The sequence below is a fragment of the Pleurodeles waltl genome, chromosome 9 (genome assembly GCF_031143425.1).
Source record: "Pleurodeles waltl isolate 20211129_DDA chromosome 9, aPleWal1.hap1.20221129, whole genome shotgun sequence".
In the NCBI taxonomy this organism is placed as follows: Eukaryota; Metazoa; Chordata; class Amphibia; order Caudata; family Salamandridae; genus Pleurodeles; species Pleurodeles waltl.
The window spans coordinates 1,157,538,529-1,157,554,754 of NC_090448.1; the positions used below are offsets into that span (position 1 = coordinate 1,157,538,529).

Sequence of the window (16,226 nt, forward strand, 5' to 3'; positions counted from 1 at the left end):
TACCGGTGCCTGGCACATTCTGGTGCAAGTCAGATGTACACATGTGTGGAACATGCGCTGTGCAATGTTTGAACCCTCACTGTTGTGTGAATGTGCTCATGTTTGTGCGGAGTTTCCATGAACACACAAAGGTGATGGGAGGATGCTTGCAATGAGTCCAACCACTGGCCATCGCTCGCAGCAGCATCCCAGGGGTTAGACTTATTTCAAGCTTTCCTCCCATCACTTTTTGTGTGTTTCATGTAGCGCCCCCAAGTAGCCGGGGTATGCCCAGACGTGGGTCCCCAACACACTCTGCCTCTGGAACCAAACTATGCCTGGCTGATCAGCCCTAGTTAGGGCGAAACTGGTCCTGGGTGATTGTGTTCTGGTCCAGAGAGGACTCTGTCTGGCATTTCGGGCTGGACTGTTCCCATTGGATGCTGCTAGCTCCAGACTGATGTGTCATGGTGTACAAAAGACCATGGATTGGGATGCAACTCTGAGCCATTGTCAGTGGTTAGATTTATTGCAGGCACTTCTACCATCACCTTGAGCCAGCTTTAATCCTTCCCACCCCTGTGAGAGTTTAGTGGCCTAATACAGATATTAAAATGCACTTGCATGGTTTACAGCGCTCCGGTTCAGGGTTTTTTCTCTGCATTTTGTGGTACGTGAAGTCTTAATTTTCTTAAGGGGTACACTTAAATATAGGTACCATAATGTAAAGCAAAAGTTTAGAATGTGATGCTGATACATAGACCTGGGAAACTTGAGAGCTCTGGATTTACACATATTTATGCACCACGTGCGTGCACGTCGCATGAATTTATGCGGTTTTCATGATTTACAAACACGTAAAGCATGCATATGTAATTGAAGGCTATTTTTTCATGCACAAATGACACACTTGAAATTAGCTTGGTGAATCGACTGCTGTTTCATCCTGCTTCTTTCACACCAACGCACGGGACGTGGTGGCACATCCACACTGGTGAGCTGTTCACGGTACTGTGTGGGCCTTCTGTTTACCAGCCAGTATCTCCGTAAGCAGCAAACCCCACCCTTCCCTTCAGTAGGCTGTGTCTGTTCCCTCATCGTTTTAGTTCAGAATTGCACCACGTACAATAAAACATGTAGGGGCATATTTCAGAGCCACCTTAGTGCCGCCGTGGTGTTACTTTTTTGATGCTAACTGGGCGCTAAAGTGGCTTTGTCCCTACGCCACATTCACAAAGTGATGCAATCCATGCATTACACCACTTTGTAAACCCTGACGCCACATTATGCCTGCGCCAGGCATAATGTATGCAAGTAGGGCGTTCCGGCCTTAGGAGGCCTGCAAAAATAGCGCAGTGAAATTTAACAGATTTCACTGCATCATTGTTGGAGTCATTTTTATCGCCTGCACAAAGCAGCCGTTAAAATGACGCTCCCATAGAAAGTTATGGGCCTCCTTGCACTTAGCTACACTAGCGTTAAAATTACACTAGTGTAGCAAAGTGCCACAATAGCAAAAAAATGTTGACAATATTGTGCGTAGTATAAATACAGCACAACCATGGTGTTCGATGCCGTGGGGGGGGGGGGTCAGAAGGCATCAGCTCTAATGCGCCACTTTTTCATAAACATATGCCGAAGTAACCCCCCATACTGCTGGTGCCAAACGTCCTTTGGGCCCCTATTCTAGTGCCCCGGGGTCAGGTACGGTGGGAATCACACCTGATGAAATCCAACACCAAGATGTTCGAAATTGATCCAGTCTACCTTTTCTCAATCTTTCCTGAAAATGGTGCACAATAGGCAATTTTTAATGCTTCCCACATCAAAATCTTCTTTTCCCACTATTTTCTGGGCAATATTTTCCTTGGTTTGACCTCCAGAAAAGTCCTTGGGAAAGGTTTAGTGGGTGCTGTGTTTGCTGCAAAGCTCTTAATTCTGAGGTGTCGTAATTTCAGGGCTTGCAAGAACTAGAATGCTAAGTAACTGAGTGAGACTCTCCTACAAGTAACGTAGAAACTTGAGAGCTGTGAGGAGAGTGCTCATCACCGAGATCCTGTCACTGAAACATCACTCCTCGCAGTGGGACAAGTTTGTTGTTTTTCATCATTTTCTTTTCAAGTTTTATTTTTGGGATACATGGACAGATATAAGGGCATGTCCAAAACTAAAATTTCACCTCAGAGATTTGGAAGTTGCAAAAGTTTTCATCGTCACTAGACCTCACCTCTGATTTATTATTTCCCACGTTAAACATTTTCTGCTGGAGATTTTTTTTTCCTTTGATTAAAAATAGCTTTTGTGGGTTTTGCCCCTCATTTTTTTTACACAATGCTTTCACCCTTTTTTGTATTTATAAAAGAAATCACAAAATTGGTAAAGGCCAACCAACCTGTATTTGCATTTCTGGCTGTGTTTTCATGGCCTTCCCAGAACTGTCCTCAGGTTTACCCAGAATTCCACAGCGGTCCCTGGATTATGTGGGCGCCACTTCTAGAGCGTTTCGCCTTCTGTGGGACGCTGCATAAATGGTCTCTCCGTCTCACAGGGAACGCATTCAGCCAGTTCTGTGTTGCTCTAGCCAGGTGTCAGACATGACGTGCTGCGACTTTGGGCCTTTATGCACTAGGTGAACTGAAAACCGAAGACACCAGCCCCGTATGCAGCACGTTGTTGGCTAGAGAGCGAAGCCCCTCATGTCAGGTTTCAGAAAACTCCTTGTCACCAAGGACCCAGGGTTTTCATTTTACAAGGTGATGCATTCTGGGAATTGTAGTCAAAGGTCACTTCGGGTATTCCAGATGGCCAGCATACCCACAAGCAGGGGTTTGTGTTAATTAAAAAAGCCTGGGACTGGAGCATCGTGTCCTTGTTGACATGGAGGTATGCGGTAACCTTACTGTTAGGGGGGTGAAATATGACATGTGCCACTTGGCAGCCGTGACACTGGTGTGCTTTTAAAGGTCAGGTTGGATGGTTTCAGTTTTGTGGCATTCTGGGATTTCCTTCTGGCAGAGCAGCCAAGCAGCCCTTTGTGTCAGACTGAAGCTGCTTTTCAGCATCAGAGGTGTTTGCGGTAATGGAAGGCTGCCACCTAGCTGCGGAGAGCGGAATAGTTACGTGTTTCCGAGAGAATCTGAACCGGGACCGGCCAGATTGGTTTCGCGACGGGCGTTTTTGGCTCGCAATAGTTTTGAGATTTTCTCCCATTCCTAATTTTTTGCTGTATATTTCTTACGCATCTTTCTTACCCTCGTTCTTACCTCTTTCTTAAATGTTAAGGCAGTCTCTGGGGTTTCTGTGAGTGGTGGGCACAAGCGTTCATTGTTTTTCACATTTCTACGTTTTTCTAACTTTTTATTACCCGTTACATGTTCATAATTATCGTTTCCAGAATTTCAAATCCGATTAACAGATAAGGCTGCCCATGTTTACGTAGACTAGTGTAGCAATGTGGTGAAAAATGTTATCAAACGCCAGACAAATTGCAAAAATCACTTTGCTTTTCTCGTGTGAAAAAAAATGCAACATCATTCCCTCGCGTTCTAAAGAGAGTCATGGTACTGGCAAGGGAATTGGTTCGGCAAAATACATCGCATGACATTTATTTATTCAAATCAGTCCAAAATTTCATACGCGTTTCTCTCAAATGTCACAAATTTTATGTAGCACAACATCGCAGATTTCGATAATGTCTGACATAATAAAAAATGTACAAACCTATCAGGAATCCCCAACATTACATTATAAATATAATTCCTTTCAAAATCTTCCGAGTACATTTATTTTTTAATCTTCTATGTTTTTTAATTCTCTTTGGTTTAACTTCATTTTTTTCTGAGCTTTAATGTACCCCCGCACTCCGTTTGTTCCTTAAATGTTATTAATTTATATTATTCCCCGTTTTTTTACTTTTTCTTTATTTCCCTCTTCCTTCCCCTCTTTTTTCCTGGTGTTTTTTGTTTTGTTTTCCTAACACTCACCTCCACCCTACCATCCCGCGCTCTTCCCTATTTTTGCTGATTTTTTTTTTTTTTTACAGTTTCGAATACTTCAGAACCTTTTCTTACAAGTGATATATTAGACGTGATGCAATGATAGTTTGTCAATTCAGAACTGTTGCAGCAATACAAGCATCCTGATGGAAGTTTGTTTTGACACTGCCCCCCTCCCCCCCCGTCCAGTTGCCCATACCTGACCAGCTACATACAGAGCTTGCACGTTTCAAAACTCAATGCTTGGATAAAACACCCTGTCCAGATTGTTCCTTCAAATTGTGGAATTTGCAGTGCCGAGCATCTTATTACAAAGTCAGATTGCCACTATCCAGTGTAACAGGGAAAACGTGAGCGCTTTCGGCGCACTGTCTCGCGACCTTGGATCCCAGCTGCCAATGAAAAGTGCACGCTGCATGTGTATCCCTTAGTAATATTTAGTTGGCCTGCTCTGCACATAAACACTAAGCTAAGGGAGAATTTGAATTTGCAGGCCCTAAGGAGAGACCCAACCTCAGGAGGCGCCTTCACAGATGGCAAGGATTGCCAGGGGCAGCAGCTGTTGCCCCTCGCTTGCCCTTGCTATCCCTGGAACTGCCCTCGCCATCTCTGCTCTCGGCGGTCACGAAGGCAGCAGGAAGCAGATGAAAGGAAACGAGGCGCTTCAAGGGCGTCGGGTGACCCCCAACCCGTGTGTGGCATCGTCAGCCAGTGCTGGCCTTTTCGCCAACAGCACTTAGTGAGTTGGGATTTTCGAGCCACAGTGACAGTGTTTAAAATGAAACTAAGAATACCAGAGCAAAGTGATGTCTATAGCGCCTAGACTACACAATGGTGGGAAATGCCGGCAGAGCCGCTTGACAACTGTGAATCTGAGTCGTGTCTTCTTTTGTGACGCGAACGCTTTAAAACGTTTTTAGGCGTCCACGTTCGTGCAACTATTTGCCCCTGGCTGTTAGGCGCTGGGTGTCCAAGCAACATATTCCTGCCCCGTCCCCTGATCTGACCTCTGAATGACCCCACCTTTAAAAGGCTGAAATCTGCAACCCTTAGAGGCCTTTCTGGGCCAGCCTCGCCCCCAGCCGCTGGCCAGTGATAAAACTTCAGAGGCCCTCGTGGAGGGCTGAAAGTGCCTAATGGCGCAGCCTGGGCCTATTTAAGGCCAGCTGAGTGTGTGTGGTGGGGGCTGGCCCTCTCAACCTACCCACTTTAACTAGGCGCCCTTTCCCTCTGACAAAAGAGAGAAAATGTCATTAGCGTGCCCGTTTTGCTTTCTTGTTCGAAGCAATATTATTTGGGGTATCACATCGAAGCTCTGCGTCCGACCTCAATCTACAAAGTCTCTGGTCGTGTCTACCAAACCCCAAGTCGCTCTTAAAAAAATGTAGCGCTTTGAAGTGACCTTAAAGAGACTTGGAGTTGCCGTGTTCCACAGGTGAATGTGTGAATAGCTCATCATCATTTGTGTGTGTTAGGCCTGGCCCAGAGACAGCTTCAGTCGGTATGCAAACTTGTAACTAATAAATACATAAGTGGGGGCCTGGTCAGCTCTCTTCCTCCATTGGTCTGTTCAGGTTTACCTTTTTACCACCCACAGCGTGAGGCAAGAGTCAGCTCACTTAAGCCATTGACCCTCTTGCACTGGGAGGGACAACGTTTTGCCTTGTCACATTTCCACATCAAGAAGGGCTGCCCTGCAGTGTCAAACCTGATGGGGCAACTCTTCCTATTGGCAGTGTTATTTTCTTTCCCGTTTTTTATCTGTCCTAGAACCTTTAAACTCTTTATTTATACTCTATTTGCGCCAAATTTGCGTAATTTATTTGTACACAAGTTCGGTGCAAAACTAACTCCATATTTATATTTTGACATTAGACACATCTTGCGTCAAAATATTGAGTTTGCACAATTTTTTAGATGCGTGAACATACCTTGCGTCAATGAGATGCAAGGTAGGCGCTCCCATCTAAAAAATGGTGCTAACCCCATAGCCCCACATTTGTCCCCCATGCTAAAATGACACACAGGTGGGAGGAGGAGCTAAATAATGGTGCAAAGCTTGCTTTGCACCATTATTTGACACCTGGGTCAGACCAGGCGATAGGGGACCTGTGGACCAATTTTCATGGATAAACACCATTTAATGGGTCCATAGGTGCCCTCCCCAAGCCCCAGGAACACCCCCACCCACACCAGAGGGACACCAGAGGATGGGGGACCCCATCCCAGGTAAGTATGAGTAAATATAGGTGAGTTATTTTTGTTAATTAAAGTGCCATTGGGGGCCCAACTTGGGGCCCCCTGCATGGCAGAGGGTGCAGTGGCCATGCCCAGGGGACACTGGTCCCCTGTGCTGGCCATTGGGGCGGTGGGCATGACTCCTGTCTTTCCTAAGACAGGAGTCATGTGTTATGGATGGCTTTGCGTCAGAAAATGACGCTAGGCTGTTTATAGGCATTTTTTTGCCTCTAACCAGCCTAACGTCATTTTTTGGTGCAAAACCCCCTTCTCCCATACGGCCACCCCCACCCTGCTAACATCATTTTTTTTTGTTTGCGCTAGCCCACCCTTTGCACCGGCTTGCACCATTCCATAAATATGGCGCCTAGCTGCCACTCAGGAATGGGGCAAGCCAGTGCTAAACATTTTTATGTAAAACTGCGTTAGTGCAGTTTTGCATCAAAAAGTATAAATATGCCCCTAAGTGTCATATTTTTTTGTGATTGCACTAAAATTAAATGGCTTCTATACGTGCTGCAAATACAGCTTCCTCCACAGAAACATGAAACATCCGTACTGTTCTATTAAAGTGATATGTCTATATATATACATACTGTATACTATATATATATCACTGAAAAAAACAAAGGTTACAGGGACGTTATACTTAGGTTCTGAATTTACTTGCACAAAACCATAGAGATTTAGCAGTCATAGTTAGAGTTCAAGTAACTATAACTCATGCCCTAAGGTAACTATATATATATATATTTCTAATTCAAAATTCCTATTGCGAGAATTTGACTGTCATTTTCAGGAGGCAGCATGCTTTCTTTTTTTTTGGTCTTTTATTTTTGTGGAACATACTTGCAATAACCACTAAAAAATAAATAGCCATCTCATCAGCTTGCCAAAGTGAGACCTACTGGCTTTGCCAGTTCTTTTATTTACAGATCGGTCTATAAACAAGCTGAATTAATAATAGCTAAACTAGACTCCAAGTACCAGAGTGCAAAGAAAATACCTGGTTCGTCGGAGTTGTCATACACGTGGACCTAGGAAACTTGAGAACTTGCGGCACATTGCAAAACTGCAAACAAATACATACCTTTTAAATTAAAGGTCTATACTTTTATTTGGTTATCATATTTTGGATAAGATGTATCTCAAGAATTGGGACATTTCCACAAATTGCTTTCCTCGTGTCCAGATACTCAAACATGGCCGCCAAACATCCCCTTTTCCAGAGAGTGCCCTTAGCCTGACCTTGAATTTTATCCATGACCTAAGCTTGCTGGGACTTGTAATTTCATGGTTCACTTTGTGAAAATAACCTTAAAGACCCATCATTCTTAGCTGAGAAAACATGACTGAATGAAAGCCACACATGTCATGGAACGGGGTGAGAACTCTGCCAAGTTGGAAAATATATGTTTTGGCATGTTGTTGTTCCTGGTCAAGCACATTTTATGCACGTTTTGGGGGCTTTTGTTTGTTTATTTATATTACCATATACTGTGTATTGTTACTTCTGTGCCTCCTTTGGGGTAGCCGCATTAATCCATGTTGGCTGGAAACCATGTTTCCAGTTTCTTTTACAAATTGCTGTTGGCTGCCAGGTGTGTGAGCCTGGAACTTGGACCCGAATAAAGCCAATAGTTCACAGAATGCACTGATTAATGAAAGCTCGAAAGAGGAAGCTTGATGTTGTGCACATGGAGAAGTCTGGAATCCCTGCATAGAATTAACGCAACCTAATAACTCCATGTCATTGGAGCACATCTTTTCCAGTCCTTGAATTTCCTTTTGCAAATCAGTGTACTCTGGTATGCTGGCCCAGTTGAACTGAGCCATGACTTCAAGTCCCACAATGCCCTGATAGACCTGGACTGGAGTCAAGACATCCTAGTGACATGGAGGTATCTGCTCAACCTACGTTGGGTTTCATGAGATGATCAATGGACTTATCCATTAGGCCTTGGGTGAGGCCGGTGGGTTTGGAGCAGGTTCGGTTAAATTTGCTGATCTGATCCATTCCTTGCAAGCCTTTCATAGCAGTGCAAGTCCTAAAATCATAGCATTTTCTATACAGGTCAGCATATCACATGCTCTCTCAACAGCTGTTATAAGGCACCCTACTGTCCCAGAGACACTTAAGGCATGAGTTAAGTAGTCAATTGCCCAGGGCCCATATCTTCCAAGGAGCCCTCTGTGGAAGTGAACTTTCTCTCTATTTGAGCTCTGTTCATATTCTATCTCTCTCTCTCTAAGTCTCTCTCATTCTGCCTAACTCTACCACGTCTCAGGGCCCGATTCACAAAGGTAAACTCAGACGTTTGGTTTAAACTTAGACCTAAAGATACTACTCGTAAATGCCCTTTGTGAATTCCAAAGTCATAAACATAGACGTTTAGCATAAGTTTAGACCAAATGTCTAAGTTTATCTTTGTGAATTGGACCCTCAGGCCCATAGTTGTACTTTTTTAGCGCCGCATTTGCATCATTTTTTGACGCAAAAACTGAACAAATTGCAAAATACAATTGTATTTTGTAAGTTTGCGCTGTTTTTGCATCAAAAAGCGGCGCAAATGCGGCACTAAAAAAGTATAAATATGGGCTTCAGTCTTTCTGCCCACTGTCATTTTAAGGATTTTTGGAGTCCCAGGTAAGACCTATTTAAACATTTGTGTGATGCTGTTAAAAGTTTAACATATATGGGGTTATTACAACTTTGGAGACCTATAGGGTATAATGGACTCCTAATACGGCTGGTGGTATATCCGTCACTTTACCGTCACTTTTGGGACAGATTAACACCACCTCCAAAGTTGTAATAACCCCCATAATCTAGTATTGTTCTAAATCAGGGAGGGCATGAGTTGGGTAATAAAATGCAGATTCGTTCCATAGAGGGGTCCCCAAAATATCTTGCCCTGTGCCCTCCGAAGCGCTTAAGATGACAGTGCCCCCCACCCACCTAAAAAAAGTGCATCATAGATTTGATGTGGATGAGCTCCAGCCAGCCCTGTCCTTGAGGCAGAAGTCAGCATGGTTTGCCTACAAGTCTCAGCTTGCTTCTCGGGTGAGAAACCAGGACTGGATGGAACGGGCTGACAGCAATGCTTGGGATCATAGACAAGCTTACCAGTGGCTAAAACAGCTGTTATTTAGCATTAAATAGGGTGACCAGATGTCCCAGGCAGTCTCGGTTTTTCAAGGGGTGTCCCGGTGTCCTAACACTTTCTTCTAAAACCAAAAATGTCCGGGTTTTAAACGGAGGATCGGGTGAACCTGCACACGATTCAGGGTTTTGTGCAGGCACACGTTTCAACCGACCCTCTCCTAAACCGGGGACAGATGTTCTCTGGTTTAAACTCTTCTCTTGTGTTGCCTCTCCTCATTCAAGCAGCACAGCAGGATTTAATGAGGTGAAAATCAGAGCCAGCCTACGTCAAGGAGGGGCCAACCAGTCTGATCTAGGAGCTCTACATAGAAAGGGGAGGGAATGTAAAACAAAATATATATATATATATGATGCCTTGTGACCTAATAGGAAATTTAGTTATATTACCATGTCTATGTCCGTGCCCATCCCGGGTTTGCTTGATTAAAATTTGGTCATCCTAGCATTAAAGGTTTTCTCAAAACAAATGAACTAACAAAATGCATGTTTTTTTTCTTCTCTCCTCTATTTTAGGTTTATAAACGCCAGAAGAAGAATAGTGCAGCCCATGATCGACCAGTCGAACAGAGCAGGCAAGTCTCAGGCCTTCGGACTTCATTTCCCATCATGCCTCCCTTTCTTTCTCATCTAATTTCTTTGCTGCGCCACTTTTGTCTGGCAACCGCTTTTCCATAAAAGGCCCATGAACGCCGAGATAAAATGCAAGTCTTTTCTTCCCCTTGAAACTCACATACGCCTGAATAAATCCTCCTCGGGTTATTTCCCTGGGACTTCATTCACCTGCTAAATAGATACCTCCTGCAAAGCATTCTGGGAAATCTCTCTCTCCTCTTCTTTTCCTTGTGTCCCCAGAAGGCTGCTGTAGGACGCAACTCCACTAATTGGCCCTAATTGGAGATTTCCCACCCTGACTCTTAGGGAACCTGCTTTTTTTTAATTTCCTCGCTGCATTGGTAATTGGGTACAAGTACCACACGCCGCAAGCAGTTTGTTGGACTGTGAGGCGCGGGGTGTCTCGCTTCTCGCCTGCATCCAATCCGGGGTGCCCTGGGCTTCCGATTCACCCCAACTCTGGTGTGGGTGCAGCCCATTTCGCTGTGCATTGAGCCCACTCATTTATTCACAACCACTACATCACCTTGGGTTGTGTTCGGAGACTGTAAGTTCGTTTACGCTGTGATTCACAAGAATTTTGGACACAATGCACTCGCACTACGCCTTATGTGCTTGAGGCATGACTGACTCGGCCCCAGCCTGCCCAGCCTGTTGTAGGCCAACAGATTCCTGTATGGCTAGCCACATCTGACTTCTGGACTACCAGAGGACCAGACTTGCTAGAAATTCTGAGTTTTTGTCTGTTGCTGCTGAGGTGGGTGGGCAGGTGTGCTGGCAAGGTGTAACCCACAGGTTAGATTAAGGCAGTCATGGTGGAATATACTTTAGGTCACTTGACTAAGGTGCCAGGCTGGCCAACATGACAAGGCTAAGGGTCTAACTAGCATGACCAAGCTGAAGGGTCCGCTAGCTAGCAGGACCATCTGGCAGCGCTAGGTACCACGGCCTAGCGGCAGGGCTAGCTAGCATGCACATGTTCCACTATTAACTAGCATGCAACTTCTGCTATGCCAGCTGGCATTACCAAGCTAAAATGAGAGGGAGAAGCTAGCATGCCCAAACTGCTGAGCTGCCAGCTTGACCACCCTGCAGCACTACCTAGCATGGCCAAGCTTCAGGGCTAGGTAGCTTGCCCAGACTACACCGCTTGCTGGCACTGCCAAGCTGCAGCCTTAACTAGCATGACCAACCGCTTTACAAGCTGGCATTACCAAGTGTTGGGGCTAGCTAGCATGAGCAAAAGACAGATCTGGGAATTGCTACAGCAGGGAGAGACTTTAACCTCTGGGGCTGCTACAGAGCAGAGCGCACACTGCCGCAGGGTTGTGTCTGAATAGCTGTTTTAATGGTTTTATTACACAGTGTTAGGCTCATTCCCAGAACCATCCCCAGGGTAACCTGCATATAGCCCTAATGTAGTGTTGATGTGAGAGCTAGGTGTCCACTGAAGAGGCATGCGCTTTTCACCAAGAGCCTAGAGGGCTGCTCTAGAACAGCCATTGCCATGGCATCTAGGCGTTCACTCTTGAGACATGCGCGATTCACCAGGAGTGTAGAGGGCTGCTCTAGAACAATCGGTGTGAGCCCGAGGCGTTCACTCTTGAGACATGCACGATTCACCAGGAGTGCAGAGGGCTGCTCTAGAACAATCGGTGTGAGCCCGAGGCGTTTACTCTTGAGACATGCACTATTCACCAGGAGTGCAGAGGGCTGCTCTAGAACAATCGGTGTGAGCCCCAGGTGTTCACTCACGAGACATGCGCGATTCACCAGGAGTGCAGAGGCCTGGTCTAGACTCAAGAACAATCAGTGTGAGCTCCAGGCATTCACTCATGAGACATGCGCGATTCACCAGGAGTGCAGAGGGCTGCTCTAGAACAATCGGTGTGAGCCCCAGGCGTCCACTCACGAGACATGCGCAATTCACCAGGAGTGGAGAGGCCTGCTCTAGAACAATCGGTGTGAGCCCCAGGCGTTCACTCACGAGACATGCGCGATTCACCAGGAGTGCAGAGGGCTGCCCTAGAACAATCGGTGTAAGCCCCAGGCGTTCACTCACGAGACATGCGCGATTCACCAGGAGTGCAGAGGGCTGCCCTAGAACAATCGGTGTGAGCCCCAGACGTTCACTCATGAGACATGAGCGATTCACCAGGAGTGCAGAGGGCTGCTCTAGAATATTTGTTGCCATGACAGCTAGGTTTTCACTATTCACCAGGAGCCACAAGACTGTTCTAGAACAGTCATTGCCATAACAACTAGGCGTTCACTCACCACACATGCACTATTCGCCAGGAGCCTGCAGGGCTACTCTAGAACAGTCATTGGTGTGAGAGCTGACGTTCACTTGCCACACATGCACTATTCACCAAGAGCCCGCTATGCTACTCTAGAACAGTCATTGTTGTTAGAGCTGACGTTCACTCGCCACACATGCACTATTCACTTGCGCCACACATGCACTATTCACTTGCGCCACACATGCACTATTTACCCGCACAACACATACACTATTCACCCGTGCCACACATGCACTATTCACCAGGAGCCCACAGGGCTACTCTGGAACAGTCATTGGTGTGAGAGCTGACGTTCACGTGCTACACATGCGCTATTCACCAGGAGCCCGCATCGCTACTCTAGAACAGTCATTGGTGTGAGAGCTGACGTTCACTCGCCACACATGCTCTATTCACCCGCGCCACACATGCACTATTCACCCGTGCCACACACGCACTTTTCACCAGGAGCTCGCAGGGCTACTCTAGAACAGTCATTGGTGTGAGAGCTGACGTTCACTCACCAGACATGCACTATGCACCCATGCCACACATGCACTATTCACCCGCGCCACACACGCACTTTTCACCAGGAGCTCGCAGGGCTACTCTAGAACAGTCATTGGTGTGAGAGCTGACGTTCACTCGCCACACATGCTCTATTCACCCATGCCACACATGCACTATTCACCCACGCCACACATGCACTATTCACCCGTGCCACACACGCACTTTTCACCAGGAGCTCGCAGGGCTACTCTAGAACAGTCATTGGTGTGAGAGCTGACGTTCACTCGCCACACATGCACTATTCACCCATGCCACACATGCACTATTCACCCGCGCCACACACGCACTTTTCACCAGGGGCTCGCAGGGCTTCTCTAGAACAGTTATTGGTGTGAGAGCTGACGCTCACTCACCACACATGCACTATGCACCCTTGCCACACATGCACTATTCACCCGCGCCACACACGCACTTTTCACCAGGAGCTCGCAGGGCTACTCTAGAACAGTCATTGGTGTGAGAGCTGACGCTCACTCACCACACCTGCACTATTCACCAGGCACACCAAAGGGCAGCGCTAGAGGTGTCGCTGGCATGAGGGCTAGGTGTCCACTCACGAGATGTTTGCTATTGCACTGTAAGGCCTAGCTCACTTTGCAGACCTCTGACCTCCAGCCCCGCAGCATCGTTCTACACAGAAACCCCGCGTGCCACGCTGCGCTTCTTGCTTGTTTCAGTCTGACACTGGAACGATTGCTGATTGTTTGGTGTGTCTTCTCTTCTCTCTCTCTCCTCTCTGTCCACCATTGACCACAACCAGGCTTTCTTCTTGATCCTGCAGTGAGTCAAGGAGCAGCCTACAGTCCAGAGGGTCAGCCAATGGGGAGCTTTGTGTTGGATGGTCAGCAGCACATGGGCATCCGACCTGCAGGTAAGTTTCAATGTCAAGTCAATGTCATACCTTATCGCCCTCCACCAATCAGCGCCCCAGCGAGGAATCACCCCATCACTTGGTAGGTCTCCTCCGGGCTTGTTCCCTCCATGGGCAACAAACTGGAACAGGCCACATAATATTTTAAAACTGGGAAGAGCAAGTCTTCTCCCTTCACCTTCTTCAGACTTGGGAAAGTCAAGAACCTTTAAACATGACCCAAGTTTTACAAAAATAAAGCAGTTTTTTAACTATTAAAATAGGTGCTCAACTTCTTCAGGACAGCTCAAGTGCTGTCGGTGTTAGTAAGGACATGGTTTTTGGGGATAGCAAATAGATATCCTTCCAAATACACATTCTTATTAAATAATGGTAAACTCTGTCCCTTGCAGGAAAGTATGGTTATTCAGAGAAGACAACATACAGTCCCTTTAAATATATTTTGGTAACAGTTTCTGTGCCAGGGCCACAATAAACTGAACTCCGCATAGTTAAGGTTAAGTATGCAACACATATATGTACCCCAAACGTGTTTGGGGGAAGGAGGAATGTTTGGCCGAAAGTTACGATCTTACCCTCTAAAACTACCTCTTAAAAACTTGGCTTCCCATTGGTTGAAAAATAGTAATTCACTGCAATGACGTCATGCCATGCCTTAAATAAGAAGTAACTCTCCAGTCCACTGAAATACAGGTTATAAGAACATGAATAGTAATGGCCAGACATGCAGTAGATGGAAATATGCAAAGGCTGATGGGCGTGTTACGATTGTCTGATGACACTAAGGGGTTCTGGTGGTGGTGATGATAAACCAGGCGGCAGAATGCTGAATACTGTGCATATGTCACAAGACTCTAGAGAACTCTGTAGGACCATATCCCTCTTTTAAACATTATTCATTGTCCTTAGCTCAACTTTTAGTAGAAATCCAACAATTTCGAGGAATTTTTGCTAGTGTTCTTATAGGTGAAAAATCCACCATTGCAGTTAGTACAGTATTTCCTACTGCTGACTGGTATGAGGTCATTTGCGTGAGATGTGAGTTTTTCAGTCACTCCCCCATTCATGCGATGAAAGATATTGCAGAAGAAAGGACGTGCTGTTCATTCATCACAATTCTGAACTGCTTCCTTAATAGCAGCTCACTACCTCCAAGAGGTCACACACAACAAAGAGCCACAAACCCCTAGCTCCTCCCTTCCGGAACCATCATCCATGGGGTCCAGGACTGGGCCTGAAAACAGTTGCCACGTAGATTGTTTCAGGGGCCGCCGGTATTCAGAAACTGAAGGCAAACAAACCGAGCTTGGATTTGGGAGCCAACCCTTATGTTATGGCTACTTGTATAGCGCTCAGCTCACCTGGGAAGGTATCCAGGCGCTAGAGCAGACTGTGCTGGCCAAGTCTGAAGTCTAGGTGAAGAGCTGTGTCTTCAGTTTCTTGCTATCTCAAGGGAAGAAGAGTCCACTCTGATGTGCAGGGGGAGGTTTTTCCAGGCATTGGGAAGAGTGAGGAAAATATATCCAGGGAGTGATGTAGGTGAATATGCCTGTTACATTTCTGTCTCCATTTTCATGCTAAGTGAAGAGAAAATGTGGGGTAACAAGGATGTCATGCAATTGTGAGGCTATCCTGGCACTTCTAGGGGGAGGTGAAGGGTTAACTGGATTTTGTTCTGTGGCCTTGACAGCAATCACATAGTTTGCTCACCAGCTCTCACCCTGTTGGATTCTGGTTAACAGTGGTCCTGCGCCTTCCAGAGCCTCCCAGAATCCTTTAGGACGAGGGCCTCAACGATTGGCTAGGCTGTGATGATAGGTATGGAGCTCGCCCAATGCCTTGCTGCACTCTCTCTGTGCACTGCTGTGCGCCTTTGCTGACTGTGGCATCTTCTTGGATTTTTCTCTCCCTTCTAGGGCCTATGAGTGGCATGGGCATGAACATGGGCATGGACGGGCAATGGCACTACATGTAGCCCCCATCTTGTAAACCAATCGCAAAGCCAGGGGGAAGTAAGTATAGTCAGGCTTTTTTTTTACCTTGACTGACGCTGCTTGATTATTTTTTTTCCTAATTTTCCCAGCCATTTTTTTTCATTGTCTTCCCTTTGTCCTTGCCCATAGTTGCATGCCTGCCAAAAATAGGTGCCTATAGGAATCTCTTGTCACATTACGGTCATTCACTGTCCCCCTCTGTTACTTCATTCAACCTTTACCCATGTGTAGAGAAGATGGCGTACTGTTCCTTTAATAGTAATTAACTTCTACAGAGAAGGGTGCTTGCCAGTGCTTAATTTGAGCTGGTGGTTTGTGGTCCTTGGCACCGGCACTTAATTGCCAATACCGGTGCTTATGACGTTCTGCCACATGGTGGCGATGTTTGCCTAAATGAAAGCTGAGCAAACAACAGATGTCTACTAATTAAAGAAACATTTAAAAGAACTAATACCCGCTTCCCAAACCATTCTCATAGCTTTGCAGGCACGGAATAGTTTGAATTGGCATGCTTGAAGG

General features: G+C 46.2%; 1 protein-coding gene across 19 annotated transcripts in view; it reads left to right on the forward strand.

Annotated features, from left to right (window-relative positions):
• MEIS2 (Meis homeobox 2) overlaps positions 1-16,226 on the forward strand; it is a 299,653-nt gene that overhangs the window by 268,481 nt on the left and 14,946 nt on the right. For 7 of the 19 annotated variants that reach the window (XM_069209026.1, XM_069209021.1, XM_069209020.1 and 4 more), the window contains 3 exons: positions 9,892-9,950; positions 13,603-13,713; positions 15,630-15,725. In XM_069209026.1, the coding sequence (XP_069065127.1) occupies positions 9,892-9,950; positions 13,603-13,713; positions 15,630-15,688 (229 nt within the window). In that variant the 3' untranslated portion in view covers positions 15,689-15,725. The remainder of the gene's footprint in view (positions 1-9,891; positions 9,951-13,602; positions 13,714-15,629; positions 15,726-16,226) is intronic. The other 12 variants (XM_069209015.1, XM_069209033.1, XM_069209017.1 and 9 more) reach the window with 3 other exon arrangements.